This window comes from Coregonus clupeaformis, chromosome 1, assembly GCF_020615455.1.
Source record: "Coregonus clupeaformis isolate EN_2021a chromosome 1, ASM2061545v1, whole genome shotgun sequence".
Lineage (NCBI taxonomy): Eukaryota > Metazoa > Chordata > Actinopteri > Salmoniformes > Salmonidae > Coregonus > Coregonus clupeaformis.
In genome coordinates, this window is record NC_059192.1 from 32,977,071 (window position 1) to 32,999,457 (window position 22,387).

The 22,387-nt window shown below is 42.1% G+C and overlaps 1 protein-coding gene across 7 annotated transcripts; it reads right to left on the reverse strand.

Moving 5' to 3' along the window:
• Window positions 1–1,661: 1,661 nt before the first annotated feature.
• Window positions 1,662–20,925, reverse strand: LOC121565650 (zinc finger protein 281). Of its 7 annotated transcripts, none has more exons than XM_041876235.2 (8): window positions 20,809–20,925; window positions 14,166–14,289; window positions 11,457–11,959; window positions 11,095–11,199; window positions 10,768–10,891; window positions 9,939–10,031; window positions 8,518–8,666; window positions 1,662–4,638 (listed from the first exon to the last, which is right to left on the reverse strand). In XM_041876235.2, the coding sequence occupies exons 3-8, from the start codon at window positions 11,901–11,903 to the stop codon at window positions 3,025–3,027; spliced, it is 2,532 nt and encodes an 843-aa protein (XP_041732169.1). In that variant the 5' UTR covers window positions 11,904–11,959; window positions 14,166–14,289; window positions 20,809–20,925; the 3' UTR covers window positions 1,662–3,024. The 7 variants fall into 7 exon arrangements, with proteins under 7 accessions (XP_041732169.1, XP_041732147.1, XP_041732199.1 ...); XM_041876213.2 differs by having other exon boundaries at window positions 20,805–20,925; XM_041876265.2 differs by lacking the exon at window positions 14,166–14,289.
• Between the last annotated feature and the right edge of the window lie 1,462 nt (window positions 20,926–22,387).

The following is a 22,387-nucleotide window of genomic DNA, read 5'->3' on the forward strand; positions in this document are numbered from 1 at the left end:
AAAAAGAATTGTTGACATGTGTTGAAGACTTCACTATCACAATCAAGTCCAGTCTGCACAGGTGTTTTTTTATTACCAAAAATGCTTTTATTGGCTTCTCTAAGCAGTTTATAAATTCAATAACCGGTACAGCCCTGGAAATCATATCACAAGGGTCTTGAACAAATAAGACAGGGATGGGGAGGCATCTGCTACAAAATTTGGTGTTGTGGTAACGATCAGAAAAAAGCCATACAAAAACATATCATGCATATCGGTAGAAACAAAAAATGAACATACATTTTTAGTGTTTTTGTACATTTTTGTAAACAATATCCTTCTAGAGATCATATCAAAACATTTATGGCAAGTAACAAAAATAAGGGATATAACATGAGAGAAATGAAAGTTTCTATGAGGCATCTAGAATGCAACACTGCTTGGCGTGAATGCTTTACAGACAAAACAAATAATACATTTAGCATTTCAACAAGTCAATTGCTCTTCTATAATTGTAAACACAGGTGGTGTTACATGATTATACAATGTTTAACCTATACTACAAGTATTTCCACTACATACATGAAATGTGTGTCCCTGTTTTCTGACGCTTCAGTGATATGAGGTACATTAGGGTCTGAAATAGACACAGAAAATTAGCTACATATCAACCCTGACTGCCGGGAGAGAATGGCTTGAGCTGCGGAAGACAAAGAAGGCCATTGTTTATTCTTGCAAAATTTGAAGAATGCATTTCTTTGGGGATATATATATATATATATATATAGTAATGTTGAGCCTGTATGTTTGAGGCAATTGTTATGTATCAGGCCTGATTTCATAGGATAAAGACAGGTTGAGGTACAGTGAATACTTGCAATTCCAAAACATCCTGCAAAAAGACTCTTACTAGGTTACAAATAAATAAAGGGAAAATAGTTTTTGCATCCAGTAGAGTCTTAGTACATCAGTGGGAATAAAAAAAAAGGGGTGTTGCAGCATATTATCTGCCCCCTCTCAAAACAATTTACACTGAACAACAATATAAAACGCAACATGTAAAGTGTTGGTCCCATGTTTCATGACCTGAAATAAAAAAATCCCAGAAATGTTCCATACGCACAAAAGGCTTAACTCTCTCAATTTGTGCACAAATTTGTGTACATCCCTGTTAGTGAGCATTTCTCCTTTACCAAAATAATCACCTGACAGGTGTGGCATATCAAGAAGCTGATTAAACAGCATGTTCATTACACAGGTGCACCTTGTGCTGGGGACAATAAAAGGCCACTAAAATGTGCAGTTGTCACATTGTCACAACAATGCCACAGATGTCTCAAGTTGAGAGAGTGTGGAATTGGCATGCTGACTGCAGGAATGTCCACCAGTGTCGTTGCCAGAGAATTTAAATGTTTATTTCTCTACTATAAGCTGCATCAAACATCGTTTTAGATAATTTGGCAGTACGTCCAACCGTCCTCACAACTGCAGACCACGTGTAACCAAGCCAGCCCAGGACCTCCACATCTGGCCCTTTTGTGGGGAAAAACTCATTCTGATTGGCAGGGCCTGGCTCCCCAGTGGGTGGGTCTATGCCCTCCCAGGCCCACCCATGGCTGTACACCTGCCCAGTCATGTGAAATCCATAGATTAGGGCCTAATGAATTCATTTCAATTGACTGATTTCCTTATATGAACTGTAACTCAGTAAAATCTTTGAAATTGTTTCATGTTGCGTTTATATTTTTGTTCAGTATCAATACAGAGGTATTCTCAGAACATTAGGTTACATACAATTATGGCAAATCATCATTTGTACAACCCCTCCACCTGACCAAACCGTCAAAAAGACTAAAACAAAAATACATCTCAATGCCCATGTCCATTCAACCCGTCTAACCCTCCCTACAGAACAACAAACCACCCTATCCCACCCACCCCCGTTCACAGTTATCTTCTTCAATAAGAAAATGGCTTTGTTTTGCGCATCCTTAATTGAGTTGGGCTGTTTTTAGTTTTCAATTACGATTTTGTTTTTAAAAGTGCTTGTTTGATTTCCACTGACAAAAAAAGTAACAGACAGGAGTGGAGTGGAACCCAGTAACAATGAGACAATATAGTTGAAATGTCACCAATGGGGCCAGCGCATTTCCTTGTCACGGGCCATTGAAGGGGGCATCCAAAGGTGCATGGCTAGACAAACATCACTTATATATACAAAAAAAGGTTATCGGGTTGAAACTGCTTTCCGTTGAGGCTGGACTGTGTGCACTATGAGTTCTTGAGTGTATAAATATCCATGTTAGCGTGCGTTTTACATGTGGCCCTTTGCGGAGGAAATGCGAGCAGTCATTTTCACATTGACACAGAAGTACCATAATCTCTACACAGCTACACGTCGCGGAAAGGGTTGTTCAATGACAAAGAAAACTGAACAGGAAGATCCGTTGAATTTGTTTGTCTTTTTGTTTCCCCCTCCTCGAGGGATAAATAGTAACAAAGCTTTGTAGTCTCAAAGTACACTTGTAAAAAGTGTGCTAATTGCATCTCATTATACAAAGTTTTCCTTATTACACAATTTTTCCTTAATACCTGAGTAATACGATTCTTGTAACAGACAATATAACTTTTTTTGCCATTTGAATTCTGGGCCTTTCCCTGCCACCACCTTATTATTATTGTAATTATCAACATCATTCATTATTACTTTACAACTGTATGATGATTGGTAAAACAAGAGTTCAAAAATAAAAATGATCAAGCTTAGCTAACCCCTAATTTTTAAATTACATTAAAATCTACGTTTACGTTCATATCATACCAACTACACTAACAAAATAAAGACTAAATACAGATTTTTTTTAAAGGAATATAAAAAATTGCATTTGAGGCCTTGAAGACCTTCCCCTGGTAGAGTTCTCATTATCAACATTTAATGGCAGTGTTTAAAAAAAATTGACCTCGCTACAAGAACAAAATGTAGAGGGGTATAGGGACACAAAGAAAAATACAAGACCCGCAACTAGGTTCACCTCATTTTAACCCTTACCTGAAACTTTGGCTTGTTGGGGTTTTCGATCCTGTACTTACTGGCTCACTGACGTCAGCTAACAAACTGGTATACCCTGAGAATTCTGACACGGGAGTTCGTATTCGTTGATCGACCTCGGCCCCAGTGCTGTAGCCCAGCGGGGTGTGGCAGCCCGACTTAAATTGGGAACCGAAGGCCTGGGCGAAGTTTTCGATCTGGTAGGTGGCCCGCAGGTCCATTTCCTTGGGCGTGATCAGGTCGGAGTAGCTGCCGGAGCCATTGGTGCCGTTGCTCCCGTTGCCCTTGGCCCCCTGCTCCTTGGGGGCTCCACCGGTGGCCGTCAGCTCCTGAGGCATGAGCTGGAACCCGGGGGAGTGGTGCTGCTTCTCCAGCTGCTCGGTGAGCTCCTGAGACGGGGTGAGCTGCTGGTGGCCAGCCACCTCCAGGTTGCTGAGGTGGAAGGCCGGCTGGGAGGGGGAGCCCACCACCATGCTGTAGTGGGACTTAGAGGAGGACAAGGAGGAGGAAGAAGAGGAGATGGAGGGGATGGGCAGCGGCGAGGAGACGGCGGGCTGGTAGCCGCACTCCAGCGGAGATGTAGTGTAGATATGCTTGTCGGAGAAGAGAGGCCCCGTGGGGCTGGAGGTGCTGGAGAGCAAAGGGAAGGGCCCGCTGGGGACCAGCGTGGGGAAGGGCCCGCTGTGGCTGGTGCGCTCCAGGGCCTGCAGCAGGAACTTGGAGTACTCGCTCATGACCACCTGCTTGTCGCCGCCGTTGGGCGAGTCGACGTCCAGCTCTGGGGTGACAGGGGCCGCCGGCTGCAGGGTCACGTGGTGCGGGCCGCTGTGGTCCGAGAGGTCAAAGTTCACATCGTGGTGATGGTGGTGCGTGCCTTCCGATTTGTGGCTGTAGTGGTCCAGCAGGCTCTGGAGCACCTCGTCCGGGATGACCGACTTGTCGTGGTGCTTGAGGTCCAGGGGCGAGGTGTCCAGCATGGCCAGGGTGGGCTCGTTGTGGTGTCCCAGCGATCCTTGGATCACGCTGCTGGCATGGGGCTGGCCCATGTGGAGGGATGGCGCTGCGTAGTCGTTGTTGGCCATGTGTTGGAGGTAGCGCCGCTTCTTCACAAACTGCATGGCGTCGTCGTAGTTGTTGCTTGTGGCTGATGGGCCCCGTTTTGCGCCACCGCTGGAGGAACCCTGGAGGAGGCCCATGGCGTCTAGCCCTGAGCCCCCCGCCAGCTCCATGGAGCCCTGCTTCTGAGACAGCAGCTTCTGCCCCCCATCCTCCATGGGGAGGAGGCCCTTCTTGGCCTTCTTGAACACCAGCTTGGGTGAGCGGCCCTGCAGGCTGGGGCCGGCGCACTCCATGCCGTAGTCCTGCAGGCCCCCGGATGACGCGGTGGTGGCAGCAGCCTTCTTACGCTTACGATCGCCGCCCTCGCCTACATTTTTGGACTTGCCTCTCTTGCATGCCGAGGTGGCGGTAGCGTTTCCCTGAGTGAGTGAGTAGTTGCCCTGGCCCATGTCTCCGTGGGCAAGCTCCAGCATGCTGGGGTCCAGGCCCTTCTTTATGGCTTCTCCGCAGGTCCGCTTGTGCTTTAATAACCGGTCCGTCCTCGAGAAAAACTACAGGGGGAACGGGGGAGATACACAGTATTTTAAAACTTTCTAGTCACTGGATAGAGCAAATGGATCAATGACAGCAAAATGCATCGGCCCACTGTTAGATGCACCCAAAGCGCTCGACAAAGCACTACGGTTTGAAACGTCTGTGATGACAGAGCACGTTGCAAGCATCAAACAGTGTGGAGTACCCATGATATTTTGAGCAAACACATGCTAGATTAAGATAAACTGCAAACATCAGTCTAACATCAAGAACTGACATCAATAACTATTGTCAATCAGACCTGGGTTCAAAATAAATGTGTATTCAAGTATTTGCTCTTTAAATACATAGAAAATAAGTATTTTAGTATTTTCAAATAATGTGGCCAAATCAGCTACTTCTATTTTACGTATTATATAGTATTTTCAAATAAATTCCTATAAATAGCTGTAACTATTTTCAAATACTTACTTCCAAATACATTATTTCAAATACGCCTAGGACCAAGCAGACCTTGGTTCAAATGCATGGAGTATTTAAACCTTTACACTCATGGGAATTGCCCTATATGGATAGGCCCAAATTGAAATGTTTTTAACAGAAGAAATATGAAAATTGAAATGTTTTTAACAGAAGAAATATGAGAAGCATATGTATAATCATGGTAGCAATTGAAAGGGAACACTTTGGAAATCCACAACAGTTCACCTGACCTCACCACAAGACTGAATCCAGTACATTTACTGTACTTTTCGCAGCATTAGTCAATAACTAAATCTGAAATTACCCTGGATACATTCAGTAACATAGTAAGAATATTCATGGAGACTTGGGGTAGGTGCAACATTGAGAGGTCTAACTGGTGTCTCCACATAGCCACACACACACACACCTTTCCGAATTGTGCACAATTCCTTTTAAGACTCAAGGAAAGAATCTTCAACTATTAGGTGCTTTTGAGTTCTCCTAGCTGTGCCAGTGAGAAACTGATGCAAGGACACTTGTCGTTTGTTTGGAACACAGCCCTGCATCCATACCATCACAATACTGTTGTTGTTTATGCAATACAAAAACGGTCCATTATAAAATTGCAATCTGGGTCAGGTGAAAGCTTATTCTATTGCCAACATGACTAGCTAATAGGGATGGGCATGAGTAATCAAGTACTCAAACGGACATAAAAACTCGATCTTTAACCAGAGATCACATTATTTTCAACTACTGTAAAACTATTTGCTCTAAATGTTGTCTTGAAGACAACATTAATTTGCTTAGTGTTCCATTTGTAGATGTGCATTTACGGGACAACAAAAAAGAAACCAAGCATCACACAGTTCTCCCTAAAGTCCCTTTCCCCTCAGCGTCTCACTCAATTGCGTTCCGACCGCTCCAGCTACACACGCGTGCTGAGTGCGCCTACAGAAATAAATGCCTATTAAAACGATGGGATACACAAGCATTCCATGCCAAATGACAGTTTTATCACAAATTCAAAATGGACTGGTTGACTGAAGTAAGGAAATGCGTGTTCCAACAATGAGCTGCAGTTTTGGAATAATTGCATAATTTTCCGCTTAGGCTACTTTGCAATTGTCACCAGTTACCACAGCCACAAAGTCAAAATTGCCTATATTGTAAAAATTTATAAAAACAAAAATGAGCTTTTTGGTCATCAATTCAGGTTAGGATTAGTAATACGTTTAGCAGTGTGGTTAAGGTTAGGTTTAAAATCAGACTGTAAGAAGAGAAATTGTAGAAAAAGCAGGGGTTTGTGGCGACCCTACTTTGCAAACTGCTAGTGCCATTTAGAATTGGTTAGCCTAAGCTATATCCCCCCCCTAAACATACAGGTTCCACAGTGAAAATATGCAAAAACATTCGTTTGACAAAGAGCGTATTTTCATCAGAATCATTATGCCTAGGCCTACTCACCAAACATATTTCATCCCACAGTTCAATGTGGAATTATTAATCCATTTAGAAAATTCCAAAAGAACAGGCAGAATGAACTAAATCAAACATCGGTATATCGAAAAGACAGATTTGTTTGTGACCCTGAAAAATGTGGTCTTTCAACTCACCAAATTGAGCCCTGTTTCAAATGATCACTCTTTGAGAATAACTGTTCCAGACGCGAGATGCGCATCACTTCGCACTATTCTGTTCTATTTTATTCTGTTATATTACATCATGTTTTTTTATTATAAAATAGATGTGTCGACTGTGATAAGTGCTCGGGAAATAAGAGGGTATTGTCTACTAAATTAACAAAACAATGCTATGCCATTGCACAGCCATAGGCTTCTACAAGCAAGCGCCACTGCTGAGGTTACTACCTTTTTGAAGATTGTGTTCATAATATAACCAGCTGATATTATGGTTTCAATAAATGAATCTTAAAATGGCACTTGTTTCTTTATTGACTGAGTGTACAAAACATTAGGAACACCGTAATATTGAGTTGCACCCCCTATTAACCTCAAAACAGCCTCAATTCGTTGGGGCATGGACTACAAGGTGTCGAAAGCGTTCGACAGGGATGTTGGCCCATGTTGACTCCAATGCTTCTCACAGTTGTTTCAAGTTGGCTGGATGTCCTTTGAGTTATGGACCATTCTTGATACACACGGGAAAATGTTGAGCGTGAAAAACCCAGCAGCGTTGCAGTTCTTAAAACACTCAAACCGGTGTGCTTGGCACCTACTACCATACCCCGTTCACAGACTCTTAAATATTTTGTCTTGCCCATTCACCCGCTCAATGGCACACATACACAATCCATGTATCAATTGTCTCAAGGCTTAAAAATCATTTTTTTCACCTGTCTCCTCCCCTTCATCTACACTGATTGAAGTGGATTTAACAAATTACATCAATAAGGGATCATAGCTTTCACCTGGTCAGTCTGTCATGGAAAGAGCAGTTGTTCCTAATGTTTTGTACACTCAGTGTCTATGAGGCAATTTAGCAATTATGATTCATTATCTGTTTCCGTTTCATTATATATATAAATAAAAGCACACTTTTGTCATTTGAGTACATGAACACTCAAAACATTTCAAATGCCCATCCCTACTAGCTAAGTTATACAAAATGATCTTACAGTGTTAGGTTTTCACAAAGAAGTTCAGAGACACATTATTTCTGTTGGGAATAGAATGGAGTCATGAGTGCATTTTGGTGCGTGTTCCACTGCTAATTTCCTTTACAATACGACAAACATAGGCTCATTCTGTTCAGAAGAACCCAGGGTATGATGCCATGTCATCCTTGTAACTGTTCAAACATAGCGATCATAAATGTTGATATTGCAAATTACAAGTTGTATAATATGTTGGACTCACGGATGTGTGGTTTGCGTGTATCACATCAAAGCGGTGTTTTTTAAAAATAATTCACAACGTCTCAGAACACTGATTTAGAGCATTCCCCTCACTCAGACAACAAAACATTCGCAAAAGTATTCCAATTAGCAGGAGCGATGGGGGCATATTCTTTTTGCGAGTAGTGCTCAAGTTTAGAATGGCTGTCAGTTTAGAATGGCTGTCAGTTGAATCCCATACATCGCTGTAAAGCGGAGACCCTGAGTTCTGACTTCATGTACAGCATATTACTGTACAGCTACTGTGTTCCAATTTAGGCGCTTATCAGTAACCAAATCTGCCATTTTCAACCTGTATACCTGTTGTGAGTGTAAAGGGCTACATATTTGTATTTGAAAATACACATTATTTCCAAATACATTCCAATATTCAACTACATTTTTTCAAAAACTTACCTCGAAATGTGTTTGAAAGTAATTGAAATACCCTAATTTGAACACAGGTCGGTTGCCAATCAAAAATCTGTTCATCTGCTTTGAGGGTAAAACCTAGTTACCCTTGTGACTGACTGACCTGTTGGCAGGTGTCACATCTGTATGGCTTCTCTCCGCTGTGGGTCCTCTTGTGTCGCTCCATGTGGTACTTCTGGATGAAGCACATGTTACACTGGTCACAGCTGAAGGGCTTCTCTCCTGAGGAATGAATATATACACACACACACACTACAGGTCAAAAGTGTTAGAACACCTACTCATTCAAGGGTTTTTCTTTATTTTTACTATTTTCTATATTGTGGAATAATAGTGAAGACATCAAAATTATTAAATAACCTGGAATCATGTAGTAACCAAAAAGTGTTTAACAAATCAAAATATATTTTATATTTGAGATTCTTCAAATAGCCACCCTTTGCCTTGACAGCTTTGCACACTCTCGGCATTCTCTCAACCAGCTTCATGAGGTAGTCACCTGGAATGCATTTCATTTAACAGGTGTGCCTTCTTAAAAGTTAATTTGTGGAATTTCTTTCCTTCTTAATGCATTTGAGCCAATCAGTTGTGTTGTGACAAGGTAGGGGGTGGTGGGGGGGGTATACAGAAGATAGCCCTATTTGGTAAAATACCAAGTCCATAATATGGCAAGAACAGCTCAAATAATCAAAGAGAAATGACAGTCCATCATTACTTTAAGACATGAAGGTCAGTCAATTCGGAACATTTCAAGGACTTCGAAAGTTTCTTCAAGTGCAGTCGCAAAAACCATCAAGCGCTATGATGAAATTGGCTCTCATGAGGACCGCCACAGGAATGGATGAGTTCATTAGAGTTACTTGCCTCAGAAATTGCAGCCCAAATAAATGCTTCACAGAGTTCAAGTAACAGACACATCTCAACATCAACTGTTCAGAGGAGACTTTGTGAATCAGGCCTTCATGGTCGAATTGCTGCAAAGAAACCACTACTAATGGACATCAATAAGAAGAAGGGACTTGCTTGGGCCAAGAAACATGAGCAATGGACATTATACCAGTGGAAATTTGTCCTTTGGTCTGGACAATGCCCCCAACACACCTCCAGGCTGTGTAAGGGCTATTTTACCAAGAAGGAGAGTGATATATTTTGATTTGTTTAACACCTTTTTGGTTACTACATGATTCTATGTGTTATTTCATCGTTGTGATGTCTTCACTATTATTCTACAATGTAGAAAATAGTAAAAAATAAAGAAAAACCCTTGAATGAGTAGGTGTGTACAACCTTTTGACTGGTACTATATCTATATATATATATATATATATATATATATATATATATATATATATATATATATATAAATAAATAAATAAATAAATAAATGGCATGCTGGCATCATTTCAATTCAGGAAGTAAACTGAAATTTCAATTCAAATGTCTCTGAATTTCCCTTTACTTCCTGAATTGACTAAATTGAAATGGAATTGACCACAGCGCTGGCTGTCATAGGTCAAGACTCACCGCTGTGGATCTTTTCGTGCCGCTGCAGCAGGTACTTCTGGATAAAGCTCATGTTACACTGACTGCACCGGAAAGGCCTCTCACCTGTGCGATCAAAAATACAATCACCCACTCTCCACATTAATTGACTATCAGTGGGGGAAAGCAGAAGTTGGCTTTATTCAAGTGTCAGTTCATTCAATTTGACTTTTTGGATTAACACTGCAGAAGAAGCAAACACGTTAGGGTAAGTTAAACAGTGAAATCCTAAAGGGGATAGTTCAGCCAAATAACACATTTATATTTGTTCCCTTACCTTGAAAGTAGTCTTTGGACAAAATCGGCAATAAAACACTTTGGGGGCAGTGTCTTGTTTACCGAAACCAAAGCGTGGATTGCATTCTCTCCTTGTCCATAGACCACTTTCAAGGTAAAGAAATGTATATATACACACACACATTTGTAATTTGGCTGAACATTCCGTTTAAATAAAAATTATAAAACAGAATTTCTCACCGCGACAATGAGTCAAACCTCCAGCAAGAAATGTTTGATTTAGATTACCTCAGCATTGACAGGATATTTGTAGCATCAGTCCTTATGATTACCTCTGCATTTACAGGATTTTTGTAACATCAAACAAATGTCATCCGTGCTACTCACATCAGTGATATTGGATGCATTCGTTTTAGCTCACCCTGTGCCTTGGGTGGGTGAGGATTTCACTTTAGGACCAATAGAATGATCTAAAAAGTGCACACTCCAGCCACCCGGTGCAACGGTCAAGCTAAAACGAATGCACCTAATGAACAAAATAATTCCCATGCAGAAAGCACTGAAAGCCTCTCACCTGTGTGGATGAGCACGTGTCTGCGGAGATGGTAGGAGCTGCGGAAGGCAGCGTTGCAGTGCTCGCAGATGTGCGGTTTGGAGTTGGGAGACAGGCCGGTCCCCCCGCCGTCCAGCATCATGGCCTGTGCGGGGACGGGACAGAATGAAAGGTCAGAATAACCCGATTGCAATTTTACATCGAAGTTTTAACAACATGTTGTTTAAGGGGCAAACTGTTGTTAACATGAGCTGACCACAGCAAAACTGAACTGTTGTGTGACTTTATGGTAGCTTTGATTCTAAAACGCATTATTAATGTAAATGCTAGAGATGTGTTGTGTTCTACCTTGGGTTCTCCACGTTTTCTTCTGGCTTTCCCCTCCCCATCGCTGTTGCTCTTCCTTCTTCTTCCCGACGACTCTTTTGGCCCTTTCTCTGGTATTCCAGACATCTGAGGACAAAGCAGAGGAGGAGGTTGGCCATGTAAACAGATACGTTCTTATGATGTGATACCTCATGCACAGTTTGAATATTCTCAAAGGAGCGATAGGTGCTATACTGATAACTAATTTTGATCTTTACAGAGGGAGTCCCAAAGACAAAAAGATCAAAGCATACATGGATTAACTCTACAGAATATATCTATTGAGGAGGCCCCCTTTCAGCCACTAAAACTACAACATTAAAAAATAAACATGGCTCCCTCACCGGCTCTCCCATTCGGACATCGCCGTGGCTGAGGTCGTGCAGGAGCATGTTCTGATGGTTGTGGTGGTGGCCTCCACCAAACTGCATCTCCATCATCTCGTTGCCCTTACCCACGCCCCCTCCTCCTCCGCCACAGCTGCCACCCAGCCCTCCTCCCCCGCCACCTCCGCTATAAAGGGGCATGCGGTAATCCAGTTCACTCATCCGCTCTTGCTTGATGCCCATGCCGTGGAGGAAGCCGTGGGCGTTGGGTGGCGAGTCGCGCTCCTTCTTCAGGATCATCTCCTGGGGAAGGTCGCCCCCCATGACCGACTGCGAGGCCAGGCGGGTGAAGCTGGTGACGGGCGGCAGGTGGCTGAACATGAGCATGCCCGGGGCAAAGTTGGGGTCCATGCCCCCATTGCCTCGCAGAAACTCGTTGCCTAGCTTGTCTTGGATAATACTCATGGTTGGTCAGCACGTGCAGAAAGGGGAAACACTAAATGGGGCCAAGTGGGGATGTCCTGGAAGAGAAGGGAGGAGGCTAAGTATAGCTCCACAATATCAGTTTTACAATTGTTATTTAGCAGATGCTCTTATCCAGAGCAACTTAGAGGATTAATTAGGGTTAAAGTGAAATTTCACAATTGTTCAACTTCATATTCATCATCTCCAGCACCACCTGTGAAAATGGCATGTTTCTATGTTTTCTGGGGAAAAAGAGGAACATCATTGACATCATTGATTTTAACCAATTATGAGTAGGCATTGCCTACTAATTAGCTGATGTCATTGGAAACACTTATCTACCTCTATCTTTTTTACTACAAAAAATTGAAATGTACTATTTTCACATGTTGATGTTGGGGTGATGCTGGAGATGAAGTTGAAAAATTGTGAAATTTCTCTTTAAGTGCCTTGCGCAAGGGCTCGCCGACAGATTTTTCTACATCTTGAGTTGAGATAATATATTAGACAAGTTGTTTTCTCATGTGTTTTTTTGCATGAGAGAAAAGAAAAAAAAACAGTTACACCGTGGAAGATATAGGCTGCAAGCCTACAATCTTGTAAGGTTTTGGTTTAACCCTGACCTTAGGGCTAGACTGGTCCCAGGTGGAGTCAGCGTGCTCTACATTTCCCCAGTCATCCATTAATTACTTGATTGGATTTATTGGGATTTGCCTATCTGGAACAGGACGCGTGAGTAGTTCTATTTCTACGGAGTGAGGCTATGATATAGTGGCTGGGTTATGGTTATCAAGCAAAAACTGTGTTGTGGCTCCTTTGAAGACCTTATAAACACCCTGCTTCTTGTTTACTTTAAGTAATATAATTGTCTAATGTTCCATGTAGGATAACCCACATTTCCAAATGCCAGGCTGCTATGGCTAAATAAAATTGCCATGATTAAAGAGGGCAAAATAACTCCACCGTTAAAGCAGGGACATATGACTAAATTGCCTAGTCCAGTGTTATCGTGCAAAGCGCAAGGGGAGCGACATGCGTGATCCATGTCATATAAGATTCACAGCACCGCAGCAAAATCAAGGCCATTACTAGCCGTGCTAAGTCTCTCTCACCGGGTCAACAAAGATTAAACAAAGATTAAAGAAACGACTTAAGCTAAAGCAAAGCTTAACCTCTTGACTGCTGGCAGCATGCTCCCAACAATGGACCAAGGCCAGCAGCTGTGCCAGTCTGAATAGAATATCAGCCTAATAAAAATGGTGCTGAAGAGTTTGCTCTCGAAAACCCAATGCATTAACAAGGCATTCTGCCTTATCCCAAGGGTTCTCAGCTATAAGCACCACTTACTGGTGGGACCATGTGAACTACAATCCCAATGCTCTGTTTTAACGTTTAGAAACGTCAATAATCAACACTTGCGATGCAGTTCTCGAAACATATGGAAATTCTTTCCTATCAGCTAAATAATCTTTCAAATAAAAAAGATACACTTATTGTAGCAGGGTTTCACAGCTCCATAAGGCTGTAAAACCACACTTCCCAGTTATGCTTTCCCTTAAATTAGCACAGATGGTCGCCTCTGTCTTCCGTAAACAAGCGCTGTAACACAGAGATATGGCAGTGTGGGAACAACTAACCCTAAAAAAAAAAAGTTGTGTAGTAATTTAACCTCTTTTTTGGTGAAAATGATTTCTTGTTTATATGAAAGATACATTCCTTATGTTTCCAAAACGGTACCGCAAGCGATGTGTGTTAACTGTCAGCCAGAGCGTCAGGGCTCTTAACAAAACTCCCCCGGCCAAAAGATACCTTGATGAATACACACTAAAGGTAGTTAGCGTCTAGGAATGGGCAACTGTAGGCTATGCTTGCCCTGCACACCAATGTTCAGATAGGCACTAATCTAGTCCAACAGTGGACATCCCCTGCAGTCTGACCTTAATATCAAATAGGAATGTAGCTTGATATTGAGACAGAAAAAAGATTAACCCATCTTGTTTTTGTGAATCTGAGCGACTCTTATCGATTCCCTGGGTCATTTCATGTTTATCTGAGCTATTACCGTTTAAGCAGGCAGAAATTTGGCAGGTATGACGTAGCATTGTGATAACGCCGCTCTCACTACACTGGAAGTTAATAGGAATTTGACTTTTAGATTGCGAAAACATCTATCATACATGTCAGATTTCAATACTGTCCGATGTCATAACGCGGGAGGTTGTCTCTCGAATAAGCCATTGATCATATTTGAAAAATTCCTACCTCGAGAAATGTGTAATTTAACAGAGGCCCTAAACACATTTCTGTTATTTGTCTGCCTCTTCAGTCCAGGGTGCACTGCATGGTGTCGTTGCGAATGTCAGACTCCACTCTGAGGCACATCGATCTGCAGGTTGAACATGGTGAGATTGTAGATTCCTAAATTAACAGTGCAGTTTGTTTAGGCAATTGTACAGCTAACTAGCTACTCCACATGCTGATATTGAATTTGGTATTACTGTGAGTAGCTACATTTAATAGCTAGCCAGCCCATAGAGCGCATTGCATTGTGGGTTTTGTAGTCGACTTAAGCTGCAACAGATTTCCACAACAATTCTCATGTTGCTACCAACCTTAACAACAAAATGTAACATTTGTTGACAAAAAATATTGTTCTCACTTAAATTATAGGAATTAGTGGTTTTGGGTGGATTCTTTCTTTAAGGTGTCTGCATGCTCCCATCCAAAACAACATGTGTTTCGTGCACACAACGGCTGTTCGTGTAAACAAAAAAAATTCTTGAGGCAAGCCCAAGTTCGGGAGCTTTAGTCTACGGCCATTCGTTGGTCAACAGTAGAAATTCTTAAATTAAGTGTTTGTCATTCAACGATACTCATTTTCATGCAAATGTTTCCACTTGAGAAATACTGCATCTTAGTTAGATGTAAAATTGTGCGACTAAGATCTACTCTGCAAAAACATCAAAAGTAATGACAGATTTCTTGAGTTATCTTAGATTGGCTGACTATTCTGGCTCTGGTGTCTCAAGAGGGACAAACAATGCTATTGTGGGATTTTTCAAATTTTTCAAGCAAAGGTCTTTAAAAGGGAGTATGCGACTTGGGCTGACTCCATTCGAGTCAACTGGTTGAAAATATTCACGCAGCTCTAGCTCCTATACATTCGTTTTTCTTGAACTCCTTATTGTTATTACAATTATTATGATCATTATAATAAGTAACGTCATTATCATTAGTAGGCTTCTTATACAGTGCATTCGGAAAGTATTCAGACCCCTTGACTTTTTCCTAAAATGTGTACATTACAGCCTTACTCTAAAATGGATTAAATTGTCCCCCCCATCTACACACAATACCCCATAATGACGACGTAAAAACAGGTCCGTAGAAATTTTTGCAAATGTATTAAATATAAATAACACATTTACATAGGTATTTAGACCCTTTACTCAGTACTTTGTTGAAGCACCTTTGGCAGTGATTACAGCCTCGAGTCTTCTTGGGTATGACGCTACAAGCTTGGCACACCTGTATTTGGGGAGTTTCTCCCATTCTTCTCTGCAGATCCTCTCAAGCTCTGTCAGGTTGGATGAGCAGCGTCACTGCACAGCTATTTTCAGGTCTCTCCAGAGATGTTCGATCGGGTTCAAGTCCAGGCTCTGGCTGGGCCACTCAAGGACATTCAGAGACTTGTCCCGAAGCCATTCCTGCGTTGTCTTGGCTGTGTGCTAAAGGTCGTTGTCCTGTTGGAAGGTGAACCTTCGCCCCAGTCTGAGGTCCGGAGTGCTCGGGAGCAGGATTTCATCAAGGATCTCTCTGTACTTTGCTCCGTTCATCTTTCCCTTGATCCTGACTAGTCTCCCAGTCCCTGCCGCTGAAAAACATCCCCACAGTATGATGCTGCCACCACCATGCTTCACCGTAGGGATGGTATTGGCCAGGTGATGAGCGCTGCCTGGTTTCCTCCAGACATGACGCTTGGCATTCATTCCAAAGAGTTTAATCTTGGTTTCATCAGACCAGAGAATCTTGTTTCTCATGGTCTGAGAGTCATTTAGGTGCCTTTTTGCAAACTCCAAGCGGGCTGTCATGTGCCTTTTACTGAAGAGTGGCTTCCATCTGGCCCCTTCTCCTCCGATTACTCAGTTTTGACAGGCGGCCAGCTCAGACAAGACAATGCGAGATACAGATTACAAAGATATAGCCTACGCGCACAGTTCCGACTGACTGTCTCCCCCCTTGCCTGCTCTTTATCTTAGCTATGAAAGATGTGTGTGTGTGTTCAGTCTTCGGTCCGTTGCGTCTAGAATAGCTTAGCCTACTCATTGATAGCCCCTACTTTAGTGAACTTGTGAGGAATTTCAAGCCAAGAAATTGACAGATACAGCATTGCGAGATTACCGATGCATGGTTAGGACTGTCTGCCTGGTTGCCGACCTATGCCCCTCCCCTCGCTCTTTATTTGCTGTGAATAACGCAAGAGTTTGTTCTCGGAAATAGCCTACGGCAACTACAACGGGCCAGGAGTCAAGGAATCGATTCATTTGGAGTCGACTCTCCACCACTACTTGTTTATCCATTGTCTATGCAAATGTAATTAAATGTGGTTACAAATGTTTTTACCACAGCATTGTTGATTACTTGTTTCTGATTGGTTAGAAGGGCATTCTAGAATGGACATTAAAACCAAATAACGGGACCGTTGTAAAAGATATCGGGACTTGACGCAATATGCACCTACACATGCAGACCGTACTTGCTACAAAGTTACAGAAATATAAACCAACAACCACACTAACTGATATTGGACACATTGTAAATGCAGATCCACCGAGGAAAAACGTAGCTAGCTAGTATTGATTTGCTTCTGCAAAGCATTTGATGGCCTAACGTGGTGAGTGATGAACATTAATTTCGCCAGTCCCTATGTTGCAGTCATGACAAGTGGCGCTATGCTGTCAAATCCTCCCACGTTTCTAGTTTGACCAACTGTTTCCAGCAACTGATATTTTTGAATTCGGTTGTCATATTGGCAGGTTTGCTAGCAACAAACTATTTAGCTAGCTTCTAGCCTAGTGTTTGATATACAATGTGATCTCCTCATAATGAAGTTTCAACGTGTGCCCTGACGGGAAGGCACTATGGCAGGCAAAATCGGGCATTATAAACTCATTGTTATGGACGTATCCAAATAAATGTCAACAGAAAACAGCTTAAACAAATGCAGCAACTTTGCTGTTACTCTGGCTGCAGAGGTCATGACTGTGTTAGCCGTAGCTAGTTGGCTAGCTAGCAAGGGACAAGAACGTTGCCATGGAACATGTAGAAAGACCAACTGGGTGGCGTCCATAAATATCCAACTAACTAAACAAACGACTGGGTCGCGTCTCTAGCAACCAAAAGATGACAAAGTATGAATTATCTTGTAAAAATATAAATACAAACTATTTTTTTCTCCTATTGGTAAATGTGTGCCTTTAGTATTGTTTTCTTTGGCAACTGTGGTAAAAGCGGAATAAACGCCGACATTCTGTACATTACCTTGGAAAAATGAACTCCGCAAAGGGACTCGGCTCCATCTCGTCCCGCTTATTCATAGAATGCATATTGTCACAATATTGTTTTGAACGCTGTTTCGACTGATGTCCAACTGAGCATTGTACTCAATGCATTGTCAATGAGAGCTGATAAAGATTTTACCAAAAGTGCATTAAAGTGGCTTGGAAATAGAATGACATTCAAAAGGAGGCAAATAATTAGTAGGAAAACCTTTTGATGTCACCAGATTGACATTAGATGCAGTTTAACGTTAGCTAGCTAAGATTGAGGGGAGGCCACCGGACTATAGCTCGCTAACGTTAGCATTTCTATCTATTTTTGATAAACTTTGCTAGCTAATGACAACATTGCCATCTGTCTAAAGTAAATCTGACGACATGATAATACTGGCAGTTGTTTCCTACTAAATATTTGACTACTTTAGCAATGTCATTGTATTTCCTGGCCTGCCTGCTCTGAGAAGAGGGGGGAGGAGCAGACAGGCCGAGAACAGAGAGGAGATAAATGCAAGGAAATCAAGATAGCAGTGGCAGCTGTATAAATAACATCCAAAAGGGCTTTACCTTCTCAAACACGGCAGAAAGCTAACACAATATGATGCCCCGTCACCTTATTAATTCAGCCACTTTGATAGCAAGTTAAACTAGGGGTTGTGTTTACGCCTAATTCTGCGTTTTTCACGCAGGAAAAAAAGATAAAAACGCACAAGAAATGTCTTTCTGCATTTTGTAAACACAGATCTAAAATGCTTCTTATTGTAATTTCTGCTCTGCATCAGACTATTTTTGTGCTTAAGTTGCACTTCTATACTCGGATGAGAATTCACGAACGGGCATTCTATCAGCAGACAGGTTGACGACTGATGTGTAGCTTCTTTTCTCCAGTCCTTTTTTCGGTGTAGCCAGCATTTTTTCTCTATGGTAAAATGCAAGATTAACTTATAGCAAAACATTAGGAAATGTAGCTGGCTACATTATTTTTATGATAGGTGCGATTTTGCCTGGCATAGAAAATGTGCTCTCTTGTCAGGGCACTGTTGTTTAGAGGAGCTAGCCAACAACACAGCTAACACAATCACTTCAAACTGAAGCTGGAATGACTGCAAACTAGCTGTGTTTCGTTTTACCTTTTTTCATTTGACATTTCTTTGTATGTATCCATAAAAATGATGCCAGCTGATTCGTGATTTCGACTGGCTGAGAAACACTGCCTGCCTGTCTCGTCCCGACACGTTCATTACTATGGGACAGCTGGAGATCGAATTTGATGAGACAGTGGATTGTGCAGTCAGATGGAACAGAGTAAATAGGCATTTTAACGTCATACATGTAGCCGGTGGTAACTTGTGGAATAGACACCGGCTGGAAGGCGGTTTTAACCAATCAGCATCTAGGATTAGACCCAACGCAGGGTGCCTAGATACAGCCATTAGCTGTGGTATATTGGCCATATACCACAAACCCCTGAGGTGCCTTATTGCTATTATAGACTGGTTACCAACGTAATTAGAGCAGTAAAAATAAATGTTGTCATACCCGTGGTATACGGTCTGATATGCAATGGCTGTCAGCCAATCAGCATTCAGGGCTCATAGCACCCAGTTTATAATTACAAACAAACACGTGACTGGCTCAACTGTGCTGGGAAACTAAGTAAGCTTTAGGTGAAATAAGAATGCAATCTGCTTCATCTAACACATTGCACAAGTTGGCTGCAGGTATTTACTATTATATATATTTTTTAAACTTCAAAGAAGTAGTTTACAGTATTGATGTTACTGAAAACCCATCCCGTGGCTATTTCCAAATACCTGGGTACTACCAAGCCTATTTCTGATTGGCTTGAAGGGCATTCTAGAGCGTGCGTTATGGTACATCCTCACAGTAGAATTCAAAGTCTATAGTTCATTCTTACATGTTCTATGTTTGAGCTGCTTTTGAAATGTTGCCCAAGATTCTAACTGTCTCAAATGACCTTGTGCTCGCCTGCTACCAATTAGACATCACCATAACATTAGGCCCGCGAAGAATAGTGTAGCCAGTCATCATCACCAATCAAATGTAGGCTACTTCTGGAACATAATCCAAATCACGTGTTACGTGCGACATTTTGTATATTGCATGCAGCCAAACAAAAATCGTTGTTGCAGTGTAAAATGTGCAATTTTAGTTTCCCCTTTCAAATTACACTGTCTGGTTGACAATTGATTCAAATGTATTACCCGGGATGTGAACACAATGAATTTGCTGCCATTGACAATTTATAAGAACCACAGGCTGAAGACACTGCCTGTGATAAGCATATCAAATTACACGGTCCACTAAACTAGTCTAAAACAAAACATTTCACCTTGAATTTAGTAACATAATGTGATCAAACGTTAAAACTGCTAGTTGGGTGACTATTCCAGCTGGCTCCTGAACGTCTCAGGCGCAAATGTATTGTTTAGTCTAACCGACCATTTGGATACTCGACATCGAATTATATGGAAAGCGGATGGGCTTTTGTGATGAATAGCTAGCTAACTAGCTAGCAAACCTGCTACAATGAAATGAATTACGGTAGCCACCTACCTACTACCTATATGTCCTCGCCAGCTTTGTTGATACAAAACACACTTGTCACATAAATGCATTACTATTAAAACACAATAACACAGGACAACAAATCAACTCATACATTATGAAAATAGAAGCTAGATGGCGACGGCTCAATAATGAGTAGCTAGTTTTTGTTAATGTTAGCTATGAAGTCCAAGTAACGTTAATCTCATGCTGACAAAACATTACAGTACATTACCCTGGGATTCAATGGCTTTACAGTTCGCACGACCTTAATAAAACCCAAATACTGACATTATCTCACCGTGGGCGAGGAGTACATTTTATTAACCTGTTTATGAAAGACGATTGGCTTGCTGTCCTTGGCTGGGACGAGGCTCGATAAAGAAATTCTGGTCATCTCTGGCGTTCGAGCCTATTTGTCGAGCTACAGTAACTAGCTAGCTATAACTGTAGCTAATTATAACTAGCAATTACAGCTGCATGTATTAATACATTCCGTACTGTTTGCGGTGCAAGTTAACTTTAGATCCCATACTGCAAATAGTAACTACGGATGCCAAGAGACAAATTAGTGCTTACCAGCTAGATAAAGCTAACGAGCTAGCCGCTCCAACTGAAACCCCGCATTATTATGGCCCATGCAACAGAGAAACAATGATGCTCGGCTTTTGAGTGCATCTCTCGCTGGTTTAAGCGATTTGCGTTTGACATTTCCACAGAACTCGACATAATTTCAACAAATACTCCAAACTAAATGGAAATGTAAAGGTACATTTACCTACACATGACCGCTATTTGCTTTAAACGTTCGTATTTTCTTCCCTTTCTCGTTCCTTTGAGGTTTTATAGCCAAAACATTGTTGTCTTGCGGCTGTTGCTTTCTTCCATCTTGTCTTGGCGCGGGGAGTTATGGGTCTAACGAGCGGACGGGTCGTGAGAGGGGAGGAGACAGGGGTTTCCTCTAGGGTCAGTGCTCTCCAGAGTCCTTGGGACGTCCCAACCATAAACGATTAACTCTAACCTTAACCCTTACCCTAACGCTTACTTAACCATTTTACATTTCATCCTCAATGGGATAGGGACATCCCAAGGATCCCGGAAAGCTCGGAGCTTTCTACGAGCTTCGATAGCCACAAAGTCCGATTCCGCAGCCACAAAGTCCAAATTGGTAACAAAAAAAATGCCCTTTGATCTTCGTTTAAGGTTTGGGTTAGGAATGACATTAGCAGTGTGGTTAGGGATAAGGTTAGGGTTAGGTTTAAAATTAAATTTTAAGAAGAGAAATTGTAGAAATGTGCTGGGTTTATGACTTTGTGGCTATAGAAGCTAGTGACGACTGGAGACAGGCAAGAGAGTTGCTGCAGACTTGCATACCCTAGAGATGGCTAGTGTGACCTAAGGTCGCGTGACATCCTTTTCCACTGTCAGGTCGATATTGTTGACTGGAATATTTCCACTATATTTAGTTGTATTTTATTGTGGTTAAATTGTAATTCTGTAAGGTAAATCATCATTGCACTGTAGATTAAACAAATACAGATGGGCTTCTGATGATATAAGTCACAACATTTTGAATTTAGTGAGTTAATCAATACCTTTATGAATTGTTCTATCATAAGGGCTAGGTCTCTCTCTCTCTCTCTCTCTCTCTCTCTCTCTCTCTCTCTCTCTCTCTCTCTCTCTCTCTCTCTCTCTCTCTCTCTCTCTCTCTCTCTCTCTCTCTCTCTCTCTCTCTCTCTCTCTCTCTCTCTCTCTCTCTCTCTCTCTCTCTCTCTCTCTCTCTCTCTCTCTCTCTCCTCTCTCTCTCTCTCTCTGCAACCAGTCAGGATGTTCTCGATGGGCGGCAGGTAGCTTAGTGGTTAAGAGCGTTGTGCCAGTAACCGAAAGGTCACTGGTTCTAATCCCCGAGCCGACTAGGTGAAAAATCTGTCGATGTGCCCTTGAGCAAGGCACTTAACCCTAATTGCTCCTGTAAGTTGCTCTGGATAAGAGCGTCTGCTAAATGACTAAAATGTATAACTTTTTGAGGACCCATACCAAATCTTTTCAGTCTCCTGAGGGGGAATAGGCTTTGTCATGCCCTCTTCATGCCTGTCTTGGTGTGTTTGGACCATGATAGTTCGTTGGTGATGTGGACAACCTGTTCCACTACAGCCCCGTCGATGAGAATGGGGGCGTGCTCAGTCCTTTTTTTCTTCCTGTAGTCCACAATCATCTCCTTTGTCTTGATCACATTGAGGGAGAGGTTGTTATCCTGGCACCACACGGCCAGGTCTCTGACCTCCTCCCTATAGGCTGTCTCATCGTTGTCGGTGATCAGGCCTACCACTGTTGTGTCGTTGGCAAACTTAATGATGGTGT

Coding starts and splice junctions, on each gene's coding strand:
- LOC121565650 (XM_041876265.2), bottom strand. CDS start 11,903: ATGAGTATTATCCAAGACAAGCTAGGCAACGAGTTTCTGCGAGGCAAT. Junction 11,200..11,456: donor ATGTCCGAATGGGAGAGCCG/GTGAGGGAGCCA, acceptor CTTTGTCCTCAG/ATGTCTGGAATACCAGAGAA. Junction 8,667..9,938: donor GCACGAAAAGATCCACAGCG/GTGAGTCTTGAC, acceptor TTTGACCTGTAG/TGTGTGTGTGTGTATATATT.